Source organism: Formica exsecta, unplaced genomic scaffold, assembly GCF_003651465.1.
Source record: "Formica exsecta isolate Colony F162 unplaced genomic scaffold, ASM365146v1 scaffold733, whole genome shotgun sequence".
In the NCBI taxonomy this organism is placed as follows: domain Eukaryota; kingdom Metazoa; phylum Arthropoda; class Insecta; order Hymenoptera; family Formicidae; genus Formica; species Formica exsecta.
The window spans coordinates 1-23,139 of record NW_021853499.1 but is presented as its reverse complement, the minus strand read 5'-3'; the positions used below and the strand labels follow the sequence as shown (position 1 = coordinate 23,139).

The following is a 23,139-nucleotide window of genomic DNA, read 5'->3' as shown; positions in this document are numbered from 1 at the left end:
TGCGTTCGGCAGAAAAAGCGCTCCGTTATCGTCTTGTCAACACTCGGCGTTGATTTGTTGGTTGTAAAAGTAAGAGCCAATCACGTTCGATTGCTACTGAGCGATTTTCTCTGCTGAACGCGCCCAAATGCTTTGAAACCCTTATAAATTATTTATATCTTTTATTACTGTTGTATGTGTAACGCTTTAATTACATATACATATAAAGATATATTAAATAGAAACGGAATAATAAAATTTTATTATTTTTATTTATGAATTGTAATGTTTATTTATAATAGAAGATATATTATTTTTTTATTTTCTATTATTTTTTCATGAGGGGTCCAGCATTACCCCTTTTTGCAAAGAAATATCTACTCGGCTGAGTCCTAATAGCGTCTGCTAGTGTTTATAGTACTGCGCCGGCGCGAGCATCTATCAACTACCAATCTGGGATCTGGGATACAATACACACGTGCTGAGAAATGGCGGCTTACGACGAGAAGTGCGGAGACTGTTCGTTCGATTCTAGCGAGGATAAACAGAAGGGTGTTTGTCTTATAAAAAAAGAGTACGTAGATATACCGTGTGGCTTACATTAATTATTTAATTATCAGTGAATTTTATATGGATATAACTGCAAGTATTTATTCCTTTTTTAATCTGCAAAAATTGTGTCTATTATTATACATGATTCTCATTACATAGTTTAAAATTGTATTGGAATCTTCATTTAACTTTATTTAAATCTTTGTTATTTATATTAAAACCTTGAAGGATCTATAGTTTTCCTTTCCACAACTTCCTATTAAATGATATATTAATTAAAATATGGAATTTTCCTTTTCATATTAAATATATAAATCATATTTCTATATATTTTTATAAAAATTATTTGACATTTTGGACATTATTGCATTTGCACATTAATTTTTGCATGTAATTCACGATATCAGAGTGATGAGCAGCTATCTAATGGTTATTATATTATCTTTTATTTATTGTTATCTCATAATTGGCACATTTATGACATTGTAGGTTTATTATCGAGGATCACTTGAGACAGATAAACGAGCAACACTTGACAGAGACAGATAAAGAGAAAATATCTGTGAGTGCAAGCACAGAAGATGCAGATACACCATCGTTGGATGAAACACCTGTTAAAAAACTCAAACTAGATGACAAGAAAGAAAAGCTCAGAGGTCAAAATAAGGCCAGGCCAGTACCATTTAAAATTTCCAGAGAATTGCACCTGTGCCCTTGGGTTGCGGATCAAACAGCAGATGAGCCTGAAAAAAAATGTCTGAATCAACGTTGCACGTTTCTGCATGATCGGAAGGAGTATTTGAAAATCAAACCAAAAGACATCGCTGCAGAATGCCACCTTTTCAATTCAAACGGCAAGTGTCCAAGAGGAATCACGTGCAGAATGGGTTCACGACATTTGACCGAGGATGGCTTTAACATTATTGACGAAAAGAAATTCGAGGAATATACGAGTCGTCCACCAGCCATAAAAAATCACTTATCCAAGGATCTACAAAACAAATTGCGCAAACATAACTTTAATTTCTCCAAGGCGGAAGCGATCGTCAAAGTTAACGATCCATCTAAAAACAAGACACAACTATATAATTCAGATAATGAAACAGAGGACAAAATACAAATGAATAGTTTTAATCGTGATAATCCAAGTGATAGTGCAAAGGAATTGAAACTCGGACCTGTGGATGACAGCGATTTAATTAGATTACGACAGGCAGAGAAAAAGAGGATTGACTGGAATGACAAAATACTGCTGAGTCCTTTAACCACAGTGGGCAATCTGCCGTTTCGAAGGATTTGCAAAGAGTACGGGGCCGACATCACTTGTGGCGAGATGGCATTGGCACCGAAGATACTGAAGGCCGCGAAAGAAGAGTGGGCGTTGGTGAAGCGACATGAGAGCGAGGATATCTTCGGCGTGCAGCTTTGTGGTAATAATCCAGGAGTACTAACACGATGCGCTCAATTGTTGAATCAGGAGATCGACGTGGACTTCATCGATTTGAATCTCGGTTGTCCGATCGATCTGATTTACAGGAAGGGCGGCGGTAGTGGTATGCTTAATCGATTGCATGTACTCGAGAGCGTGGTAAAGTCTATTAGTCAAGTTTTGGACATACCATTGTCTATTAAAACCAGAACTGGAGTCTATATGGATAAACCGATCGCGCATAAGTTGATGCCGAGATTTCGAGACTGGGGTGCGTCTATGATTACTGTAAGTCTGTTGAATTTATGTTCCTTGTATCCTTGTTCTTGTATGTTCTTGTAAATCGTATTCTCGTCGCAGTATTTCCAAAAAGAATAGGACTTTTCAAAAGCAAAACAATTTCCTTCGAAAAATCCCTACAACATTAAAAGTTCAGTTGTGTATATGTTTTATATATTTTTATATCACACTATAGAGTAAAATATCCATATTAATCACATAATCACTTAGAAATATTAATAGAAATAAAAGAAATTATTACTCGCCTTGAAGGGGGTAAAAAAAACATCAGGTACATGTATCATACATGGTTTTTTTGAAAAACTCAAAGAATTGTTCTTTTTTTCAGCTTTTATTAATGTTCGGCGATTCTTCCAGGTTCACGGCAGGTCCCGTGAACAAAGATACACGAAACTGGCCGATTGGGAGTACATAGAGAAGTGCGCTGTGGCGGCGCAACCAATACCCGTGTTCGGAAATGGCGATATCCTGTCCTTCGACGACTATCAGCGAATGAAAAAGATCTGCGGTACGGTACAGGGCATCACTATCGGACGCGGAGCGTTGATTAAGCCGTGGATCTTCACCGAGATAAAGGAGAGAAGATTGATCGATATATCGAGCGCTGAGAGATTTGATATTCTCAAGAAGTATGCAAATTACGGGCTTGAACACTGGGGATCCGATACACGTGGCGTTGAAACCACCAGAAGATTCATGTTGGAATGGATCTCTTTTCTTCACAGGCAAGTTTGCTTTAAGAGGATAGTTTCTCTCAGCTGTTACAATATTTTTCAATTACATTCATTTACATTTTGAAACATGTTGCAGATATGTTCCTGTTGGAATTCTGGAGAGGCCGCCGCAAAGAATTAACGAAAGGCCGCCATTCTATAGAGGTCGCGATGATATGGAGACGTTGATGGCCAGTTCCAATTGTGCCGATTGGGTGAAGTTATCGTAAGGCTATTTTTCGAGATTATTAGCTTTTATTGAGACCAGTAAGCGTCAACTATAATCACGATATTAATAATTTCATTTATTTCTAGCGAGATGTTGCTCGGAAAAGTGCCTGATGGATTCCATTTCTTACCAAAGCATAAGGCAAATTCGTGGAAGTAAAATCTATTACAGAAAAAAATTATAGAGAAACATTTTCGAATCGAATAATGTTCTTGTACAATTTTTCGCAACAAACGAATTAGAGAAAGAAGGATCGATCACGGTGACATGTAATATTGAATGCGATATTTGTTATATTTCATTCACATATTTACTTTTATAATACAATAAATAAATATTTTTGAGAAAGGTTTTGTTTGCTGCGAATATATGCGAACGACGAGTCTTCGCTATACCTTTGCACTGTATAGCGAAAATTTAACTTTGCTAATATACGAATTTTCTATTGAATTAATAATGATCGCTTATCTCCCCCAAGGTAGTGACCGGCCACATACAGTCACAACCGCTAGCGATTTCCTTGGTGTAAGGTTCCCAACATTCGTCTTCCCAGCGACGTCTGACTAGAGATAGGATCCGACTTCTCTGTACGCAGTGAAATATCGGATTAACGCATTTCTGAAAAATAAAAAAAAATATTAAATCTTTTAGATTATAAAATTCAGTTAAATAAAAAACAAATTCTCTGTTAAATTTAACACGTTTTAGAGTTTTGAAATTATTTTATGATATTTATTAATTCTTTAAATTTTTATTTTAAGCCATATTTTCCGGTTGTTAAACTTGCGCTGTCTTGAGTTTATGCGTATTTACATCACTACGTCCAAGTTTACCTGTTGCGAAGACCTCGTCATCATTTGTTCATTGTTATCTAGCAATAAATAACTCTTACAGAAGACTTCGTGATAATGCGGCGGTTGATACTCATAATCGGGATCGGTAATTTCCACTCTTCTCGTTATTGTCTCGCAAAGATTGCGGTATTCCTATGTAAGCAAAAGAGGAGATTAATATAGATATTTATCTTATAATATGTGATGAAGAGATTTAAATTAGGAACGAACACGTAGAAAATAGACGAATTAAAAGGAATCACGTACAATTTTTGTAATTTAATTTCTAATCTTTCTTTTAGAATATCTGTCTTAATGTCTAATTCAATGTTTTTCTTAATGAAGAATGATTAATTTTCAGAATTAAGATATAATTCACTAACGGCAATCAAATTTCTGTTATCTCTCTCTAATTGCAGTTTGTTCACCCCATTTTCCGCGTTGTAATAAGAAACGTCTCTCGATGATATGTCACGTAGAGTGTTCTGGTAGTAAAGTTCAGAATCCAAACTCTCCTTAATCAGCTGAGTGAGATTCAACCGTCTACTCAGCACGTAGGACACGTGGTTAAGAATAAAGAATTCGGCAATCTGTAAGAGATATATAATACCTTTACAAATGAGTAGACAAAAAAATAGAAGAAACTCCAAAATCAAACTTTTTGACTATACTATTTCTTTTAGATAAACATTATACAAATAACATATTCTGATATTATGAAAAAAATAGCACATTGCATTCGATTATTCTTTTATCAATGATATAGAATTCGCTCTCAAGTATGGCATATTGCGTCATTGATAAAACCTAAACCTTCGATGGAGGTCTCAGTCAGTAGCCTTTAGTGATCCATCAAACTCGATGATGCGTAAATCGCGCGAGCGGAGAGTCCACTCCGCAAATGGGAATGGAGCTGGGATGAATCACTCGTTTATAGAGTACTGCAAACTGTCGAAATTGTTTCACGTTGTCTATCATAGATGAAACATGATAGGCGGCAATCTCCAATTTCTCCTGTCAATTCTTTTATTTCCCAGTTTTAATTTCCTTTGAAAAACATTATCCCAAATTTTATCTTTTAATATGTTGCAAAAAATAATTTCTTAAAGACATTTCTCAAAAACTGTTCTTTCGAAATTTCGATAGTATAAATATTTGTTTTTTTTTTTCCTCTAAAAAAAGAGGCAATTAAAGATTTTATGCGATGCAAATTTTATAATACAATTTCTATGAAATTTATAGATAATCATGATTTAAACTCGACGATATATTTAAGATGACACATGGCATAAGAATGAAGAAACGAGTTATCTTACTGCACGTAATAAATGCCATTAATAAGAACGTTCGGATTTATCAATAGAAACGGCTTTCTCGCGAAGATCGGTATTAGTTGGTTCGCAAGGTCGGCATGATTGAGCTGTGTGTGTCGTATGATACAAATTATTCTTCCCCGCGTCATCAAGTTAATTCACAATACCACCGAAGTGACGACAGAACATACGCACGAGATAATATGCGTTCTTCCAGCTGCGTGGTGTTTTTTTTTTTCGATTTCAAGCAACAGAGTCAATAAGCGCTATCAGAAGTGATGATAGATCAATGATTGACTTTCTTGAAAACGAGAAGTAAGGAGAAAAGTCACAGGACCTTTAAATTGAGTTTAAATCAAAAGCCTTTCTCATTCATCTTATATACGAAAGAAGAATTCAACCGAAACAATTAAAAAAGAATCATCAAGTTTCTGTTGTCAATAACAATTACCAAGAGATTTCAGAATATTTAAAATGAAACAAAACATTGGAAAAACGTTAGGTATAGAAAAAAATGATAACGTGATGCACTGTATATCTTGAAAGGGACATAGATATTTATGAAAAAGAAAAGAAAAAAAGATAAAATGATCGAGAAGGTGGGGGAGAACGTGGACACTATATGCTGCTGGCTTTCAGCATCAGTGATGTACGCTGCATTACATACACGCATCAACTGTGCCAATGTGGGGTAAGTAGTTATCCAATTGACAGTGCCCCCGTCTGACATACATAGTTCGGTCACGACGGCGGGAACAGGAGGATCCTACGTCTCCTCCGATGAATACATAGCCGACAGTGCGACAGCGAGAGTAGTTTCCTCGAAATTGCCATCGTGTTTCTTCGTTCTGTATCTTCGAAATCGCGTCGACGTCATCGCATGTGTCTCTGACGGAATTTTCACGTTACCTTATAATTGAAAGATAGTATATAAGAACCGACTGGTCGACTGGTCGTGTATTGTGACATAGAGATAATGTCGGGCCGATCAGCGTGTTTAGATGATGGGTGTTTTATCTGCGGTGAAATAAACTCGGACACAGTTGACGATTATCAGTGAGACGGACAATTTTGAAGATTTTGTTGAATACGTGGTCGTCGATTTTCGACGGAAGAAGAAGGGCACGAAAAGAGAGGAGACTTCAACGATTGACGAGATTCCAACTCGCGCATCCTGCGGAGTATCCACGATTGAGATGCCATTGGGCTGACACCCAATGCTATGGCAGCTGATCTTTACGCGAATGGCTCTGTGAAGTCAACGTCCGCCAGGTGAGATCAATCTTGGAAAATATAAACGACGTTATACGTATCGTAATTTTATAAAAATCTGTAAAAAAAATTAGAAGTTATTAATGACCCTTTCATTCTGAGTTTTAATTGTTCAAATATGAACTTCATTTTAGTGTGGTATGATCAGATGACATATACATTTAACACTATAAATTATCTATTTATAAATTACTTCACGAATAATTATATAAAACTAGAAAAAATTAAACAAATCACATAATGACATATTAGCAGATGTTGGTCAAAGAAAAGAATTTGGGAGGATTATTTTGACAGGTTTGAGAAAAATTGATGAGTAACGAACGAAGATTCATATTCTCAGAGTAAACGCGGCAATCCGCTTCTGAGTTTTATTTGCCTATCAAGATGGCATTCAATGTCAACGTGACATGAGAATAAAATAGCCACGTTAAACGCGGCCCCGTCCGATTCCAAGCTTTATTTGCCTAATATGACGACCGCTTTCAATGTCAACGTGATATAAAAATCAGAGACATAAGCGCACTCTCTAAAACAAAAAATATATATATAAACATTTATTATAATCCTCGCAAATATCAATCAAAATAATAAATAAATGTAAATAAAATGTAATAAAATTTGCAAAAACGCGCCTTTTGTGTTTTAATATAAAATTAATTCTAATAATTTATATTTAAGTATAATATATAAATATATATATATTCTACATCGTGTATTTAAAATTGATAAAATTTATAGCTTAGTTCGGAACGTTTCTGCGAAATATAAAAGAGATAAGACAATTTATGCAATAATATTCATGCAGTTTCTGTCAACAATAATTTTATGAAAAATATGATGATGCAGTAATTTTTTGTAATATACATATATAATGACATCTGATGACACATCGAATGCAATAATATAGCATCAAATAACTACTAATGTTATTTAGATTCACCGTTTCTTCAAATGTGTTTAATCTAATTTCTTAAATTGACATAAACGTGACTGTCAAATTGTTTGTTTCTCAAGTGTTTGAGACAAGTGCAAATAATACATATAATACGATTAGTGCAGATTTGCAATGTTAAGGATAGAACACTTTTGTTTTCTAAAATATACTAAAAAGGAATAAAATGTTTCATTATTTTTTCTGACTCGCGATTATTTTGGTTGAAATTGTAAAAGAAATTCATTCGAAACGACTCCAAGATCAGCTGGAAGCTTGAGCAATCGGAGATGCATCTGTTTCCGGATAAACGCGATGATCTTCATTTTTTGCAAACAATTTCAATGACAATGCTGAGTTAATAAGCAATTGACCCTCGGTTTGCTAACTGAGTAAAGGTTTCATTGATGAGGAACGTTATTAAGTGGACTCAAACGAGAGCGGAACTCTCGAAATTTTGATTCTTTGAAAATCTTAGCGATTTTATATGTAATCATTATAAGATCGTCTCATTGATTGCGTCTAGTAACATTTTCTTCGACAAGTACATCGTCAATATTATGAGAAACATCATTAAATGATTTTTGTAGTAATAAATAATCTATTTGGGATAAAAAAAGTGTATCATAAGTATAATTAATAAATGTCGCATAAATACAGAATATAATTTTCTATCAAATGTTAACCAAATTTTTAGGTCAGTTTTTCTCTCTCACTAAATATTAATTTAGTAAATATTAATTGCAGAGGCAAAGATAAATCAGTGTCACGTTTGCACAGAAGTGTGCACTTGAACAGAATAAATCTCGTATCACGCACTTGAATGCACAACAGAATCATCACACTACCGTTCAGTAAAGTCGAAGTTACTTAAATTAAAAATATTTGTGGAATATCGTATTTGAAGAACATAAATTCCTTTTTAAGAAATGTACGATCAGTTATTATCTAATCAATTTATACATGAAAGTGCGAACATGTGACCGACCGGCTTTAATTACTGCCATAATTGCTGCCATAAGGTCTATAACACGTCAATCGAGATTATGATTATTACAGAGAAGTGAGAAATTATACATAGATACTTTTTTCTTGTAACACACATCGAAATAAATGATGAGAAAAAAATGAAAAGAATTTTTTAATTAAATAAAAAGATTATCCAAGTAAGCAAAATCTAATAATTTCTATATTCTTAAGGTTCTCGAAATTTTTTTTCTACATTCTGTATCGAAGAATTGTCATCAAGGCCATAATGATCCATATTGTAGCAAACAAATTGAAACGCAGCAATACTACAATAGTCATAATATGGCGAAGCACATTTGTTTGTTCAATTGTGTACGCGTTGACTAAGATCGATGCAAAGTCAATTCAATAAATTTGTGTCTATATAAAATGTAGAATATACTAAAAATAACTCAAAAACTGTTATTATCGAGCAAATATTTGAGAGTAATCGATTTTTCGATTGTGTTTGCCTAACGTGAATTTTTTATCTCAAGATAAGCCAGGATTTTTCATTAGATAGTACTTGAGATCCAGAAAAATTATAAAGCCTGCAAAAAATGAAAAAAATTGAAAAAAGAATAAACTCTTTTCTCTACAAAATAAAAATTTATATCAAAGAGAAAAATATAACGTAATCACACAAAGCTGCAAAAAATTTTTAAAGAATTTTTTATAGAAAGAAACTACACGTTAAAATTGATGTAATTAAAACAAAAAGTAAAGTATATTTTACGACAAAAGATTAATGATTGCTAAAGTTCTGCGTTAAAGAGAATAATGGTATATCTAACGATAAGTGCAATAACGAATAAAATAAATAAATGAATAGAATGTTCCTTCTGTCGCGTAACAAAACGATATGAGGCGGAGGAAATGACAGAACAATGAAAATTTGAAATATCGTAGTCGCGCGTAAACTGAATGTAGGCAGCAGATGACGCAGCGGCACACGCCCATCGGTCAGAATTAAATTAAAATCGTTGTTCTAGCCCGGTGGTGAATTAAACTTTTAACCCAAATATTAGAGGATCTCTGTTATTGGAATGACAATAAACAACATACGAAATAGCGGATAATTATCTATTCTTCTTTCTTAAAACTGTTTGAAAAAATTTGGTATCTCTATGTATATATATTTCATAGAAAGAAAAAAAGAAACCATTTTTACTTCACACATGCTAAATAATAAGATGTAATAATAAAACAAGCAATTAAAATAAATTTAATAATAAAAGAGATAAAACATTATTTAAAAACAGTCAAAAATTATGTTGATTTGAGAAAGAAGATTCTCAAATAATATTGTACTCTTATCTCGACTGAATTCTTTAAATAAAACAAGAATAAATACCTCGGAAGAAGTGTTAATGACCATATGCTAAAATAAAGACTTGCTACATACCGGAATAAAACGTCACGTTTCCAAGCAAATTATTCGTGTGTTTGTGGAGATCATTAGACCATTACTTTGGAATAAGACCGTTATAGACTTGTTAATCGTAATCAGGTGTCTGAAGCCGAGACGAAAGATTCTTGTTGTTGGAATACAATCGGTGGGTGACATCGCGCGTTACGTTAAAATTGGATCGATCACATCGAAAATTACGCAAATTCAAAAGTTAAGACATTTTTTTCTAATATATATATATAACTATTACATTTTTAAAATAGTACTATAAAATTATTATATAAGATATTTACAATGTATCTTATATTTCTGCGAATTTTCACAATTAATTCAACAACAAATCAAATAAATTAAAAAATCAATAAATTAAGAAATCACACACAGAAAAATACGTCTAAAACTCTTGCATTTTCAATTTGAGTTTGTTCTCGTGAATACCGGGTGGTTTGATGATTCTTTCTATACATCAACCAACAAAGAAAGCAGGATAAGAATCGTCAAAAGGGAACAGGACCATTGTAATGGAAGCTTGCATCAGTCCGTTCGCTATCAGATTATTTTTAGCCAGCGGGATAGGGTCTACCCCCTTCACGGTAGCTAAAAATAGCTGGTAAGGCCAATCCAGACCCAATTATCTCATCTAGATATTTAGGTGACAATCGACCGACCGCCAATTTAGAAATATTCCATACGCTCGAAGCCAGAGCCTTTAGCTCGATACGAATAATCTCTCACCTCGCATGGATTAAAAAAATAAGGCCTCCTTAAAACCAATTCAATACTAACTCTATTGACTGAACAAGGATGATCTGAAAAATCAATGTACATGACTCTTCAAATATCGATATATATATCACAAATGCAACAATATCTCCGTAATAAAAATTTTGTTAAATTATAATTAACTAAGAATAAAATAAGATGAATAATATTGAAGAATATACTCGCACTCTCGAGATATATATAATATATGTAAAATTTTCAATTATCAATTTATAACTTTTCAATTGAGGTATCGATAAACAGTAGAGAAGGTTGCAAGCTATCAATAAGACTACAAATTCTCTAAACAAATTTTCTAAACAATATATATTTATTTTATTTCTGCTATATTATTATTATATTAGGATACACTTACAACCCTCCTTACATTGAATTCTTTATACTTAGGCCCTGCGCACAATAAAGAAAATATTAAGAATAGGAATAAAATATTAAATATCAGGAGGAGTAATTTGGAATTATTTTACTTCAAACAAGGGAACGGAATGGATTAACGCATAATGAAATAAAAAAATAAAAATTAGAAATAATTAATCCATTCCGTTTTCTTGTTTGAAGTAAAATAATTCCAAATTGCTCCTCCTAATATTTTATTCCTATTCCTGATATTTTCTCTATTGTGCGCAGAGCCTTATTGTTAGACGAATAGTCTCTCCCTTCGGTATGCAACCCGTCTAACGAATGTGTACGTCCGTTTGCAGGGCCGTACGCAGCATGGGGCAGCACAAATCGGGCACCCTGGGTGCCGTGGCGCCTATATCGACAGAGGAGGAGCAGCTGAAGTTTCAAGACAGCAGATTTCTGACGACTTTGGTCGGCAGAAGTAGGTGAGTGACCGAGTGTGACTGACTAGCGTACGCTACGTCAAAAATCGAGGCACGTGATCGGGTCTCACACAATCCACTTATCGTTAGAAAGATTAAATCGTAGACAAAGTGTCGTAAATCTAAGTACAGATCTTTATCTCGGTTGTGAGGATATAAGGTATAGAGGAGATAATTAAGTAATTAACTGTTACAAGTACCTGTTTTGTGACTTTGTTTTACTCTCGAGCGGCCTAAAGTTATATTTGGCATTATTTCATTGAAGTGAGTAAACGCTTATTGCGTTGTTTAAACACTGCGTAGATATGTGCTTGTTATAAAAAATAAATCTCAGATTATAAATTAAGAGATATTCTTATCGTTGGATGATTCAATTTCGACATTAATTGCAAATTGTTGTATCGTCAGATCGCACGAGACTTAAGTTGACCTTTCGTATAATCTCTTGCGTGAAGAAAAATGTATTATTTAAAATTAACTATAAATTATTATTACTATTACGATTAATACTTACTATCAGGATATTCATCTCTTTAAACATGGTCGCGGATCCAGCAGATTCACGATTTCGAAAACGGTTTCAAAGGCTCGAATTGTCGCACATGGGGTATAATCGTCGAATCGGAATACACGGCGTGTGGTCGGTTTTATATATATCTCGGAGGGAAAGCACCTGTGCCTCTTCTCTCTTGAGCGATAAAAGGTCATCGCGAAATCTCCCCTGCAAATAAAAATTGGCGATAATATCCGTGGCGAATACGGTTTAATTGAATTTTCTCTAATCGCGCGTGATATGCATGACAATCCTAAATATCAGATTGCGTTAAGCGAATTCGTCGTATTGATACGAACAATTTATCTCACGAACTGCCACAACTAGAGATAATAACTATAGATACACAAAGATATTAACACGTTTCAAAAAAAATAGCCACAACCGGGAGTCATAAAATCTGTGCTTTTGAGAATCGATACTAGAGATTATCCCCTTTATGCCATCTATTTCTAAAGAATATTATGACAATATATAAAAATTCTGATTTTAAAATTTATCACAAATATATCGTTGTTGTATAAATATAAATAATCTTCCACGAATACGCCAGAAATTAATATTTTTAATAAAGAAAGAGTCTGCAATTTAAAGTGTAACATTTCATCGTGAATATATTAATGATCAGTGGAAATCGCTTTATTTTTCCAGTGATTTTCCTCTGATTGACATTCACACTGTTTAATAATTAGGAATATAATCTCGCGGGACGATCGTAGCGATAAAGTGTGATGGATGATTCTACGATTAATTTGTTGTGCATGCGAGTTGATCATAGCTCATGATAGCTCTGTTTCTCTGAGAAACGTCAATCGTTTTAATGAATCAAGATGCGGGTTAGTTATCGATGCGGACGCGTTCGTTTTGATGGGGTTACGTCTCAATAGACCCCGTAAGCACGTCTACATAATTCTGGTCTTGATTTATTTACTCGAGCGATTTTATTATTCTTTCCTTTCTTCTTATTATTGAAAATAATTGAAAAAGACTTTTCTTCTCATATAGGTATGCAAAATATGTTAAATTTGAGCAATTCTCTTCCACGCGAATACTTTAATATTGCGGGTGACATTTGCCCGCGATCTTAAGGTTACCGTATTCACAGCTGATCGTATGCCAAGTCAATGCATATATTTGTCTTTCAGGAGAATCTCGCCGGACATATTGCCGTCGTGCTCGCCCGGCGTGTTTCGCCAAAAATCGTTCCGCTCATCCACGCCGCCACCGAAGAAGGTGCCAATACCTTCACCGGCATTTTCGACAGCAGCGATAACGACAGCAACGACAAGACCCATCTCGCAAAATAGCCGGGACTCATCTGCGGCCGCGGCGAACGATCGCTGCGCTCCTCGCGCGGCCACCCCTACTGTCACTACCGTCCCCACCCCCGTGTCAGCTGTTCCACCACGTGACAGCGTTTCGCGGACCGTCGTCGGCGCTTCTCTGACGTCGTTGACGTCGTCGCGGGGCGCCCGAGCAGCCAGCAAGCAGACGCGCCTCGGTCCGGTACTGGCCAGTAAAATGGCGTCCGCGAGCACCTCCACGGTCGTGCAGGGCTGGCCGAATACCAAGGACGATTACGAGCTCAAGGAGGTTATCGGTAAGTATTCCCTCCATGGGGTATTATTACGATCGCGTGACGACCGGGTGCGAAAATCGCGCGCGCCCTCCAAGAAGGCGCTCTCGCGAGCCGGCATCGCGACGTCGATTCTCGAACGGCTGGCAGTCGTCTAATTTCCCGACTAAGGAGCACCGCGAATGACGATGATAACGACAACGATTATGAAAATAATGTAAACGATGTAGAATTTATGTCGAGTTTACGTACCGAATCGATGAACGGTTGCTCCGAAAACGGGACGACGGTTCGCCGATCCCCGCGCTCGTTCCTTCTCCCACCTTCTTAATGCGTCCTTCTTGCACTCGCGCTGTCACGCAGCTACCGGTGCTGCTGCACGAGAGAAGCTTAGCGCGTAGCGTATGTCCTCTCCTAACCTAGTTAATCCTGACGGGACGATGCGCGCTTTTCAGTGACGTATGCGCACACTGAGATGAGAGGGGAAAAGGGGCCGAGTTCTGTCAAATGGGATTATCTGTAAAATGCATAATTAATGTGGAATCAAATTTGACATGAATAGAGAGCACATGTGTGATGAATAAAGAATACCGATATTCTTTTAAAATTAAAATAAGCATTTTTTTTTATCGTTCTAAAATATTCGCGCAATACGTTTTTAATAACTAAATTTTTGAAATATAATTTTTACGCTGATAGCACAGGATACAAAATGTGACAATTCGTTTTGTTATTAATTTTAGGGGTTGGAGCGACCGCCGTGGTGCATGCAGCATTTTGTATTCCGCGACAAGAGAAATGCGCAATCAAAAGAATAAATTTAGAAAAATGGAATACAAACATGGACGAACTATTGGTGAGTACTATATCTTGATTGAATTTCAATAACAGATGACAGGTCAATGACACACTTCTCGATAAGACTCTCATAATATATTGTATGATTCATTGGATTAATGATCTTATCAATTACAATGTATGCTATGCATCCCCATATGTTGCAATGCATGATACAAATAAATAATGTTTGATATTAAATATCATAATATAACTATTTCTATTTTAACGAATTTATATTATTAAATTAATTAATTTTATGAATTAAGATAAAAATTTATTATTAATTGATACTCTTTATTTGGAAAAAAAATTGTAGAAAGAGATACAGGCGATGTCTTCTTGCAACCACGAAAACGTCGTAACTTATTACACATCATTCGTGGTAAAAGAAGAACTCTGGCTGGTTCTGAGATTATTAGAAGGTGGATCCTTGCTGGATATCATCAAGCATAAGACTAGGACTACCAATTGCAAGCATGGAGTATTTGACGAAGCTACCATAGCCACGGTACTTCGAGAAGTACTCAAAGGGCTTGAATATTTCCACAGCAATGGACAGATTCACAGGTATTTTGAAATATCTGTCTTTCTTCTTTTTTTTCTTTAGAATCGTTGGTCTATCTTTATTTAAATAAAATCTTAGAACGCCTTTCCTTGATTTATATTCTCTCATTTATTTACTAGAAATTGTATTAACTGTAACAAAAAAAATTATATTAAAAAAAGAAAAAGTGTGACACTATTATAATCTATGTATAAAAACGAATTTTAATGTCAGAATAATATTAGGGACATAAAAGCGGGTAATATCCTACTAGGCGAGGATGGCACGGTGCAGATCGCCGATTTCGGTGTCAGCGCATGGCTCGCAACCGGACGCGACCTGAGTCGGCAGAAAGTCCGGCACACCTTCGTCGGTACACCGTGTTGGATGGCGCCCGAGGTCATGGAGCAGGTGAGAGAGGAAAGTAACACTACAGACTTCTTAGCCTGCGTGTTCTCTGTGTCTACATTTGTGTATGCGTTTGTTAAATGTACCTGAAACACTTTATCGAGATACTTTATCGGAAATGTGTACGCTGTCGACCGAGCAATTTAAAATATAGCTTTTGCTATCATTAAAACGACACACGAAATTTGTATGGCACAACCCGAGAAAATGCACTTTGTTAAGCCAATAATTAATTTGAATTATCAGTTATGTAATTTGTTGAGCATGATACAAGTTGCATTAGGCATGCTATGCAAGTCACATAGAAAACTGCATTGAAAAATGGATTCACTATGTGTGAATTCTCACGAAATTTTTTTTTCGCTAATAATTAATTATGTATGTATATTCACACCATTATGTTACTTTGTTCTATATTTTATGTCTCTTAAATTTATATCTTTCATTTCATTACAGTATCAATTCTCATATTTTTGTATCACTTTCTATATAAAAAAAAAAAAAGTTTTGCATGCATTTACATACTGTGAGTGTACGTTATTTGGTTAAATTTTTATTAAATTGTATATATAGATATAATTATCACACACATACACACAAATTATAGAAAAGCATTTTTAAACGCTTCAAGCGTTTGCAGTTTAAGAACTGTTGTGAAAAAAAAACTGATGTTAAACCAAAAATTTATGATAATATGACAGGCAATCCTATATATAAGATTGCAGCTATAAGTCACATTTAGAACGAAGATTCTGGCAAGCATGCGACTTTTGCGAGCATGATTTCACGAGATATTGGCAATCTTTTTGTTGTATACGCTGTACTGTCAAAAAATCAATTATGATATGCATACCTGTTGCAGGACCATGGCTACGATTTTAAGGCTGATATATGGTCACTTGGCATCACGGCGATCGAGATGGCCAGCGGCACGGCACCGTACCACAAATATCCCCCGATGAAGGTCTTGATGCTGACGTTGCAAAATGATCCGCCCACTCTGGATACCGCCGCGGATGACAAAGATCAGTATAAGGCGTATGGGAAAACATTCCGAAAAATGATCATCGATTGTTTACAAAAGGATCCTACCAAGAGGCAAGTGTCCTGTCCCGCAAACGAAAATAGCTAGAATAATTGAAATAAATGAGTAATGGGCGAGATATATTTGACTAATTTAAAGATAGTCTTTGATGTTATTATATAATTACGTTGATTACGGATATCTTTAAATGTAAAAAATAAAAATAAAAATGGATATTTTGTATATATAAAATCGTCGAAAATATTATAATTGTTAAGTAATGATTTTTATTATTTTAGACCGACAGCCACCGAGTTGTTGAAACATCCTTTTTTCAAAAAAGCTAAAGATAAGAAATATCTGCAACAAACGTTGGTGGCAATTGGACCTAGTTTAGAAACGCGTGTACAAAAGGTATGTTTGTGTAAAATATACCAGAAAAAAGATTTAGAGAACAGTGCTCTCTCCTTCCCTCCCTCTTCCCTCCCCCCCTCTCTCTCTCTCTCTCTTTCTCTCTCTTTATGTGTGAAATATTTTATCGAGATATTATATTTTTTTATTGAAATTTTATAAATTGAAATTAGAGAGAGAGAGAGAGAGAGAAAGACATATCTAACATTTTTCTCATTTTTTTTGCAACTCGAAGTGGGCTTTAGTAACTTTATTTATGGCTTCTTTTTGTTATAAAATATGGAAGGAAAACATTCTCTTTCTTTTTTTACAGGCATCAAAAAGACAACCCGGTACATCGGGTCGTTTGCACCGAACGGTGACCGGAGAATGGGTCTGGTCGTCAGAGGAAGAAGATAGTGGCGGATCGAGCGGTGACGAAGGCGCCAAAGAAACGTTGCCGGTCAACACGATTGAAAAGGCTAGCAGTGACGAAGACGCCGGCGAACCCGACGAATACTATGGTCAAATCAAGGTAGCACCGAGTCAAGTCGCGATACCAGCTACTGAGCAAAATGTTCCTATAAATTTGGTACTCAGATTACGGTACGTGAAATTCCTATTATAAGTCGCTCAAATTCTAACAAAAAACATTCTTCGTCACTGTATAATACACACTATATATAATAAATACTTACAGACATATATTTTCAAGTCATTCCAATTTCAGAGAAGATCTCCGAATATGCTTTTATTTACTCCATTTCTTATTTCTTGATTTTTATTTTCATCAAAGTTGTGAAAAATTATTATTGTATTATTTAAGTGATAAAAAATTAAAATAATATTACATGTATCTCCTTGTAGAAATGAAAGACGAGAGCTTAACGACATTAGGTTCGAATTCACCGTCGGAGTGGACTCGGCGCAAGGAATCGCAGCGGAACTCGTCGCTGCAGGTCTAGTCGATGGTAAGGATGTTGTGGTGATAGCAGCGAATCTGAAAAAATTGATAGAAAGTGGAGGACAATTACGGACAGTTACATTTTCCTTGGTAAGTCTTTAGCAGCTTTGATGTCACATTTTACTTTACCAAATACGCACACAAATATATATTTTAATATATATTTGATAAAATAAAATAATTATATATATAATATTTTATATAATTTGACTGGTCATCAAACATAATGTCTTTTCTTGTTGTTACAGAATTCGGGCTATGCGGTGAACGAAATACCAGATGACAAGGCGTTAATAGGATTTGCTCAGATCTCTCTCACTGATTGAACAATTTCGATTACCGTATAACTTCATTTCTGAACTCTCAGGATAATGTTCTTAATTGATGCACATTCACCATCTGTTAAGATCCAGAGAGTATCAAAAGCTAACGACGAATCAGCTAGATATTATTTTCGAGATAAATTATATCATAGATGGTAAAAAAGAAGTTTGGAACACATATACAGAAACACATGTAAGTTTGTTTCATCGTTGAATATTTGCAAGTTTAGCTTTTGACACTTTCGTTTCTTTCAGACAATTTTAACAATTAAAACGTTAGTTGCAGAATGTAGGTAATCGAAATAGATATTTGTTACAACACATCAGTAGTAACAAACTGTGCTCAAGCGTGTCTGATAACATCATCAGTGTTCATATGCGGAGGCAATCATAAACGGGGCAGATAAAAATATTATCATTCACATACTGGCTTAAAAGCATACACTTACTCTAATCAATAATGGCTGTAGTTTTACATAACCGAATTGTATCATTCGTATTGCATCAGTCTATGTAAATATTAGCATTCAATCATTTGTTGTTTTCAGTTTTCTTCTTTATGATTAATGTATCAAATGGGATAAAGAGATACATACTGTGAAATGCGATATTTCATATAAGCGAACTTAGAGGATCAAAGAGAACGCTTGATAATCTAATTTATTTGCCCGAAATATAAGCTGTTTCTCTTGAATAGTAAAGCTTTAGTTACATAAAGAAAAAATTTGTTTGTGCTGAGAACATAGAATCATGTCCATGTTTCATGTACAGATTATCCGTGTATATCTTATGCTTTATGCTAGGAAAAAGATATAGAGAATGTTGGAATAAAATAAAACTCTTTTGTACTTAATTAAATAGACTTACGATAGCAAATTAATATTTTCACAGTTTTTAGACGTAGCGAGATAGAGAGATCGAAAAATTTTTACCTCGTACGTCTCGAAAATGTTTAATCAATCTCTTTATAAAATTTATTAGAAAAAAATGGATAAAATCAGAATCACATACAACAACAGTTTAACGCAATCTATACTTTACGGTTTCACATATACAGTGTTCATCATTTCTACATTCTTGTATCTACTGGAAATTGTAAGGATATATATTTGCGATGTTTTTATCATTTCTTATATTTACAAATTGTAAAAGTTGAGTTTTATGACAAAAAGATAAATAATTATCAAAAATGTGTATAATTTTTTAATGTTTCCATTATTTTTTAAACTAACTTTTTTTGATATATATTCTATAAAAAAAGTGTATTTTATTTGAATTGTACTAAATATATATTAAGAATATTCATATAATTTTATATGAATATACTTAATATTAAATTAATTAATAATTAAATATACTTGATTAAAATCAAAGTATTAAAAAATGACTATAAATAGAAAGATTTTTCAAAAAACTCAAAATAAGTACAACTATAAATAACCAATGTGATTCTGTATTTATCAATTTTTATATAAAATGCAGTGGTTACATTATACGATAATATGGTAAAGGACGTTCGCATTTCGTAATTTTCAATATTTTGCATATAATATACATACTTATGTATGTGTATTCTATCTGTGAATTTCTGCTATTCTGTCACCGTTAACAAAATGTTTTTGACATCGAAAATTTGTGTGCGATTTCTCTTTTCCTTTGCCATATTGCGATACATATATACACATGCTAATTCCGCGACACAAGATTTGCTGAGCAAAATTAGTTGTAATAATCGAAATATACAAATCTGTTGATATACATGTGATGGTTATATATACTCCGAATTATATATATCAAATCAATTGTGTGGTTTAACTTATATAGGGGAGATACACTTTTTATGCTTGATACGCGAGAAATAAGCATAATTACTATTAAACTGCAAATGATAATAATCGTATGCTAGTTTAAGTAGATTTTTACAAATAGTTGTATCAGTACACATATGGCACTATATTCTGTAGCACTTAGAATTCTCATGCACTACGTTTCGCCGGCAGAGAATTTTAATCGGTTCGACATACATAGCTTGTATCGTCACTATGTGCCTTATCCGAAAAATGCATTGGTTATATTGAAATACTGTGTTTTTATCCTGAACGCTACTGTACTGCAATGAGACGATTCAAATTGCAATTGGAACTTCTTGCTTGCAACACGATTAAAGCAGTGCCAAATAAAATGTGTTATACTTAGCGATTAAATATGTGTATCAAGAAAACGATAATTTATTTGTATGAATATCAAAATGTCGTTCTGGCAATTAGAAACATTGTACTTTATTTCATTGCAAGTTATTATAACGATTATGTAAGTGTTATATGAACTGCAGCGCAACTAAAAATGGGTAATGGTACTTAACGCCGATAAAAATTTCCGAGAGAGTCAGCACAATGGAATTTATTTTATACTCCCTGAGCAAGCTTGTTTTTACTTTTACCATAAATTCAATTTTTAGCAATAAAATATTACTCGTTACAAAGAAGAGCAATTCTTCAAATGCTTAATATCTCGATGAAATTCTTGAAATCGTAGTTTTTTTTATTTTTTTCCGTCAATTTAAATGGATTTTGTATAGAAAAGCGTCATGTCTAATTATCAGAATTTTTGTAAATGCAATTATATAAAATTTCCTTGCGCCTTGCCTATATGAAAAAACGCTTGTCTCTTTAATTAAAAAAATAATAGATAAAAACAAAATGAATCCTCCCTAAGAATATGATTTTAGGATTTAATTGAGATACATTTTATATCGTGTGTATATGTGTATATTTTGGACGCTGTATTCTTTAATTTAAATATAATCGCCTTTAGATTACGCGCTTATCATACCATCATGCATCATATGTCAATATTCTAACCCAACCTAATCCTAACTCTACCTGAACGGCCTCAAAGATTGTGTCGATCAGCTGATTACAGTATACAGCTGATGAGCTGATCATTAGCACGGATGTGCACAGATTCTCCACGGATGAACCTATTCACATCCGTGACGAGAATTCAGACCTAGAAATTAACTTAGTGTACTTGAAAACAAACAGTTAAATACTTTTACAATTACATTTCTAAAGCGAAATGAATGTGTATTGACATTTCAAAAATGGAAAAAGAGACAAATTGCAGAAAATACAAATGAAATAAGCAGGCCTTATCTTTTACATCTCCCTACTTAATTTATGTTATAAATTAAGTAGACATGCTGCATCGCGCGAGCGCGTTCTAATCACGGCACTGCGAATTTACGAATAGAAATCTGTGAGTGCTTTACCGTTGGCACGGACTCATGACGCATTTACGACTAAATCCTGTGTCCAAGTTCCAATCAATGACTCGCAGAAAGTTTTTCGCTCGAACGAACGTAATGATATTTTTCGTGCCGGTCGTGCTTATATTAGTCTTCTTGTGCGCGCGTTATCCAGCTCGAGAATGCACGCCGGACGAACAGATGATTTTGGACAGTAAGCCCAAATACAGGCTCATTATTCTGATTCTCAGCAGTCCAGACAACCTTGAACGCCGGGACACCATCAGGAAGACCTGGTTGGCTGATCGTAGTCACGATGCCATGATGAGACATTTCTTCGTCATTGGCACCCAGGACATCCTGCCAGAGCAAAGAAACACTTTGCAGTCGGAGAAGGAGAAGTTCGACGATTTGTTATTGCTGCCTAGATTGCAAGATTCTTACGGCATATTGACAAAGAAAGTCCTCTATGCTTTTAAAGGGATCTATGAGCGTTATAACTTTGACTTCTTGTTGAAATGCGATGATGATTCTTATGTCTTGGTGCATAAGATCCTGAAGGAGCTGGACAGGTGGCAGAACAAAGGTACTAGAAGGGAGCTTTATTGGGGCTTCTTTAATGGACGAGCGCTGGTGAAGAGGAGTGGTCCTTGGAAGGAGACAGATTGGATTCTATGCGATTATTATCTTCCTTATGCCCTGGGTGGCGGATATGTCTTGTCCTACAATCTCGTCAAGTTTATCGCCAGTAACGCGGATATCCTAAAGTAAGTATGGTTGCAAATAAAATATATGCTTTATACATTTAATATTCATCTTGTTAAATATAATATAGAAAATTTATAAATCTGTGTATTTACTTTTTAGTTAGGTTTTCTGCAATTTATTCCTTTTCCTTCATTTTCTTTTCTGAAGAAATGCAGCGCAAGAAATGTTCTTCAATTTGAAGAGTTACATATGAATGTTTTAGGCTGCAAAATTCCGAAGACATCTCTGTTGGTCTCTGGCTGGCACCATTGGCGAATATTGAAAGGAAACACGACGTACGCTTCGATACAGAGTACAGATCGCGCGGCTGCTCTAATCAATATATAATCACGCACAAGCAAACTATTCAAAGTATGAGGAACATGCACGAGTATTACCAAACCTCTGGTGTGCTGTGTTCCAAAGAAATGAGGAATCGCATGAGTTATCAGTATAATTGGACTGCACCACCCAGTCAGTGCTGCAACAGACAATCCGGTATCCCTTAATGCAAAGGAAAGAAAATTTCTGCAATATTCTAGTCTGGTTTTTTGAGACATTTGCTCAAAAAATATACTCTGATATTTATTTTACATATTTATAATGATATGCCATATAATTTTCCTAAGGACGTATTCTGAACAGTATTACCGAGTGTGGAGAGACAGTTGCAGATTGCAATCGCGATTTTATGTTTTGAAAGATTAAAATGAGAATTCTGAACTTGAATTTTACTTGAGCATTATTGTACGATAGCATGTTATAATTAATAAAAAACGCTTGTAAATAAATTTTGTAAATATTCAGCAATGAATAAATATAAACGAGATATATAAGCTTCGGTGAATCAAATATATTTTTTTTAATCATATATAATGTACTTTGTAATACATTTTTCGTCTTCAACAGAAGCTTACTCCATGTGTATATATATATATATATA

At 34.5% G+C, this 23,139-nt stretch overlaps 4 protein-coding genes across 7 annotated transcripts; 3 read left to right on the top strand and 1 right to left on the bottom strand.

Moving 5' to 3' along the window:
- Positions 1 to 412: 412 nt before the first annotated feature.
- Positions 413 to 3,550, top strand: LOC115243765 (tRNA-dihydrouridine(47) synthase [NAD(P)(+)]-like). The gene is made up of 5 exons (XM_029820964.1): positions 413 to 553; positions 1,021 to 2,248; positions 2,618 to 2,985; positions 3,071 to 3,199; positions 3,289 to 3,550. The coding sequence occupies exons 1-5, from the start codon at positions 468 to 470 to the stop codon at positions 3,359 to 3,361; spliced, it is 1,884 nt and encodes a 627-aa protein (XP_029676824.1). The 5' UTR covers positions 413 to 467; the 3' UTR covers positions 3,362 to 3,550.
- LOC115243766 lies at positions 3,476 to 14,207 on the bottom strand. 2 transcript variants are annotated; one of them, XM_029820965.1, is made up of 5 exons: positions 13,962 to 14,207; positions 12,095 to 12,301; positions 4,419 to 4,625; positions 4,036 to 4,188; positions 3,476 to 3,820 (listed from the first exon to the last, which is right to left on the bottom strand). In XM_029820965.1, exons 2-5 carry the CDS (start codon positions 12,119 to 12,121, stop codon positions 3,653 to 3,655), a joined length of 555 nt encoding a protein of 184 aa, XP_029676825.1. In that variant the 5' UTR covers positions 12,122 to 12,301; positions 13,962 to 14,207; the 3' UTR covers positions 3,476 to 3,652. The 2 variants fall into 2 exon arrangements, with proteins under 2 accessions (XP_029676825.1, XP_029676827.1); XM_029820967.1 differs by lacking the exon at positions 13,962 to 14,207 and adding an exon at positions 13,228 to 13,365.
- LOC115243763 (serine/threonine-protein kinase OSR1-like) lies at positions 5,293 to 19,386 on the top strand. 3 transcript variants are annotated; one of them, XR_003885262.1, is made up of 12 exons: positions 5,293 to 6,620; positions 11,458 to 11,583; positions 13,279 to 13,733; positions 14,453 to 14,565; positions 14,866 to 15,116; positions 15,339 to 15,513; positions 16,364 to 16,599; positions 16,825 to 16,939; positions 17,250 to 17,521; positions 17,783 to 17,969; positions 18,128 to 18,395; positions 18,483 to 19,386. XR_003885262.1 is itself a non-coding variant. In XM_029820962.1 (11 exons), the coding sequence occupies exons 1-11, from the start codon at positions 6,571 to 6,573 to the stop codon at positions 18,203 to 18,205; spliced, it is 2,058 nt and encodes a 685-aa protein (XP_029676822.1). In that variant the 5' UTR covers positions 5,293 to 6,570; the 3' UTR covers positions 18,206 to 19,386. The 3 variants fall into 3 exon arrangements, 2 of the variants coding, with proteins under 2 accessions (XP_029676822.1, XP_029676823.1); XM_029820962.1 differs by having other exon boundaries at positions 18,128 to 19,386; XM_029820963.1 differs by having other exon boundaries at positions 5,294 to 6,620; positions 15,339 to 15,504; positions 18,128 to 19,386.
- A 112-nt stretch (positions 19,387 to 19,498) lies between these two features.
- LOC115243790 (beta-1,3-galactosyltransferase 6) lies at positions 19,499 to 23,048 on the top strand. Its single transcript, XM_029821023.1, has 2 exons — positions 19,499 to 22,216; positions 22,420 to 23,048. The coding sequence occupies exons 1-2, from the start codon at positions 21,489 to 21,491 to the stop codon at positions 22,703 to 22,705; spliced, it is 1,014 nt and encodes a 337-aa protein (XP_029676883.1). The 5' UTR covers positions 19,499 to 21,488; the 3' UTR covers positions 22,706 to 23,048.
- Positions 23,049 to 23,139: the final 91 nt, after the last annotated feature.

Coding starts and splice junctions, on each gene's coding strand:
- LOC115243765 (XM_029820964.1), top strand. CDS start 468: ATGGCGGCTTACGACGAGAAGTGCGGAGACTGTTCGTTCGATTCTAGC. Junction 2,249..2,617: donor GGGGTGCGTCTATGATTACT/GTAAGTCTGTTG, acceptor CGATTCTTCCAG/GTTCACGGCAGGTCCCGTGA. Junction 2,986..3,070: donor TGGATCTCTTTTCTTCACAG/GCAAGTTTGCTT, acceptor AACATGTTGCAG/ATATGTTCCTGTTGGAATTC.
- LOC115243763 (XM_029820962.1), top strand. CDS start 6,571: ATGGCAGCTGATCTTTACGCGAATGGCTCTGTGAAGTCAACGTCCGCC. Junction 6,621..11,457: donor GTGAAGTCAACGTCCGCCAG/GTGAGATCAATC, acceptor GTCCGTTTGCAG/GGCCGTACGCAGCATGGGGC. Junction 15,514..16,363: donor TCATGGAGCAGGTGAGAGAG/GAAAGTAACACT, acceptor TACCTGTTGCAG/GACCATGGCTACGATTTTAA.
- LOC115243766 (XM_029820965.1), bottom strand. CDS start 12,121: ATGTTTAAAGAGATGAATATCCTGATA. Junction 4,189..4,418: donor ATAACAGAAATTTGATTGCC/GTTAGTGAATTA, acceptor TTGCTTACATAG/GAATACCGCAATCTTTGCGA. Junction 3,821..4,035: donor TGACGAGGTCTTCGCAACAG/GTAAACTTGGAC, acceptor TTTATTTTTCAG/AAATGCGTTAATCCGATATT.
- LOC115243790 (XM_029821023.1), top strand. CDS start 21,489: ATGACGCATTTACGACTAAATCCTGTGTCCAAGTTCCAATCAATGACT. Junction 22,217..22,419: donor AGTAACGCGGATATCCTAAA/GTAAGTATGGTT, acceptor TGAATGTTTTAG/GCTGCAAAATTCCGAAGACA.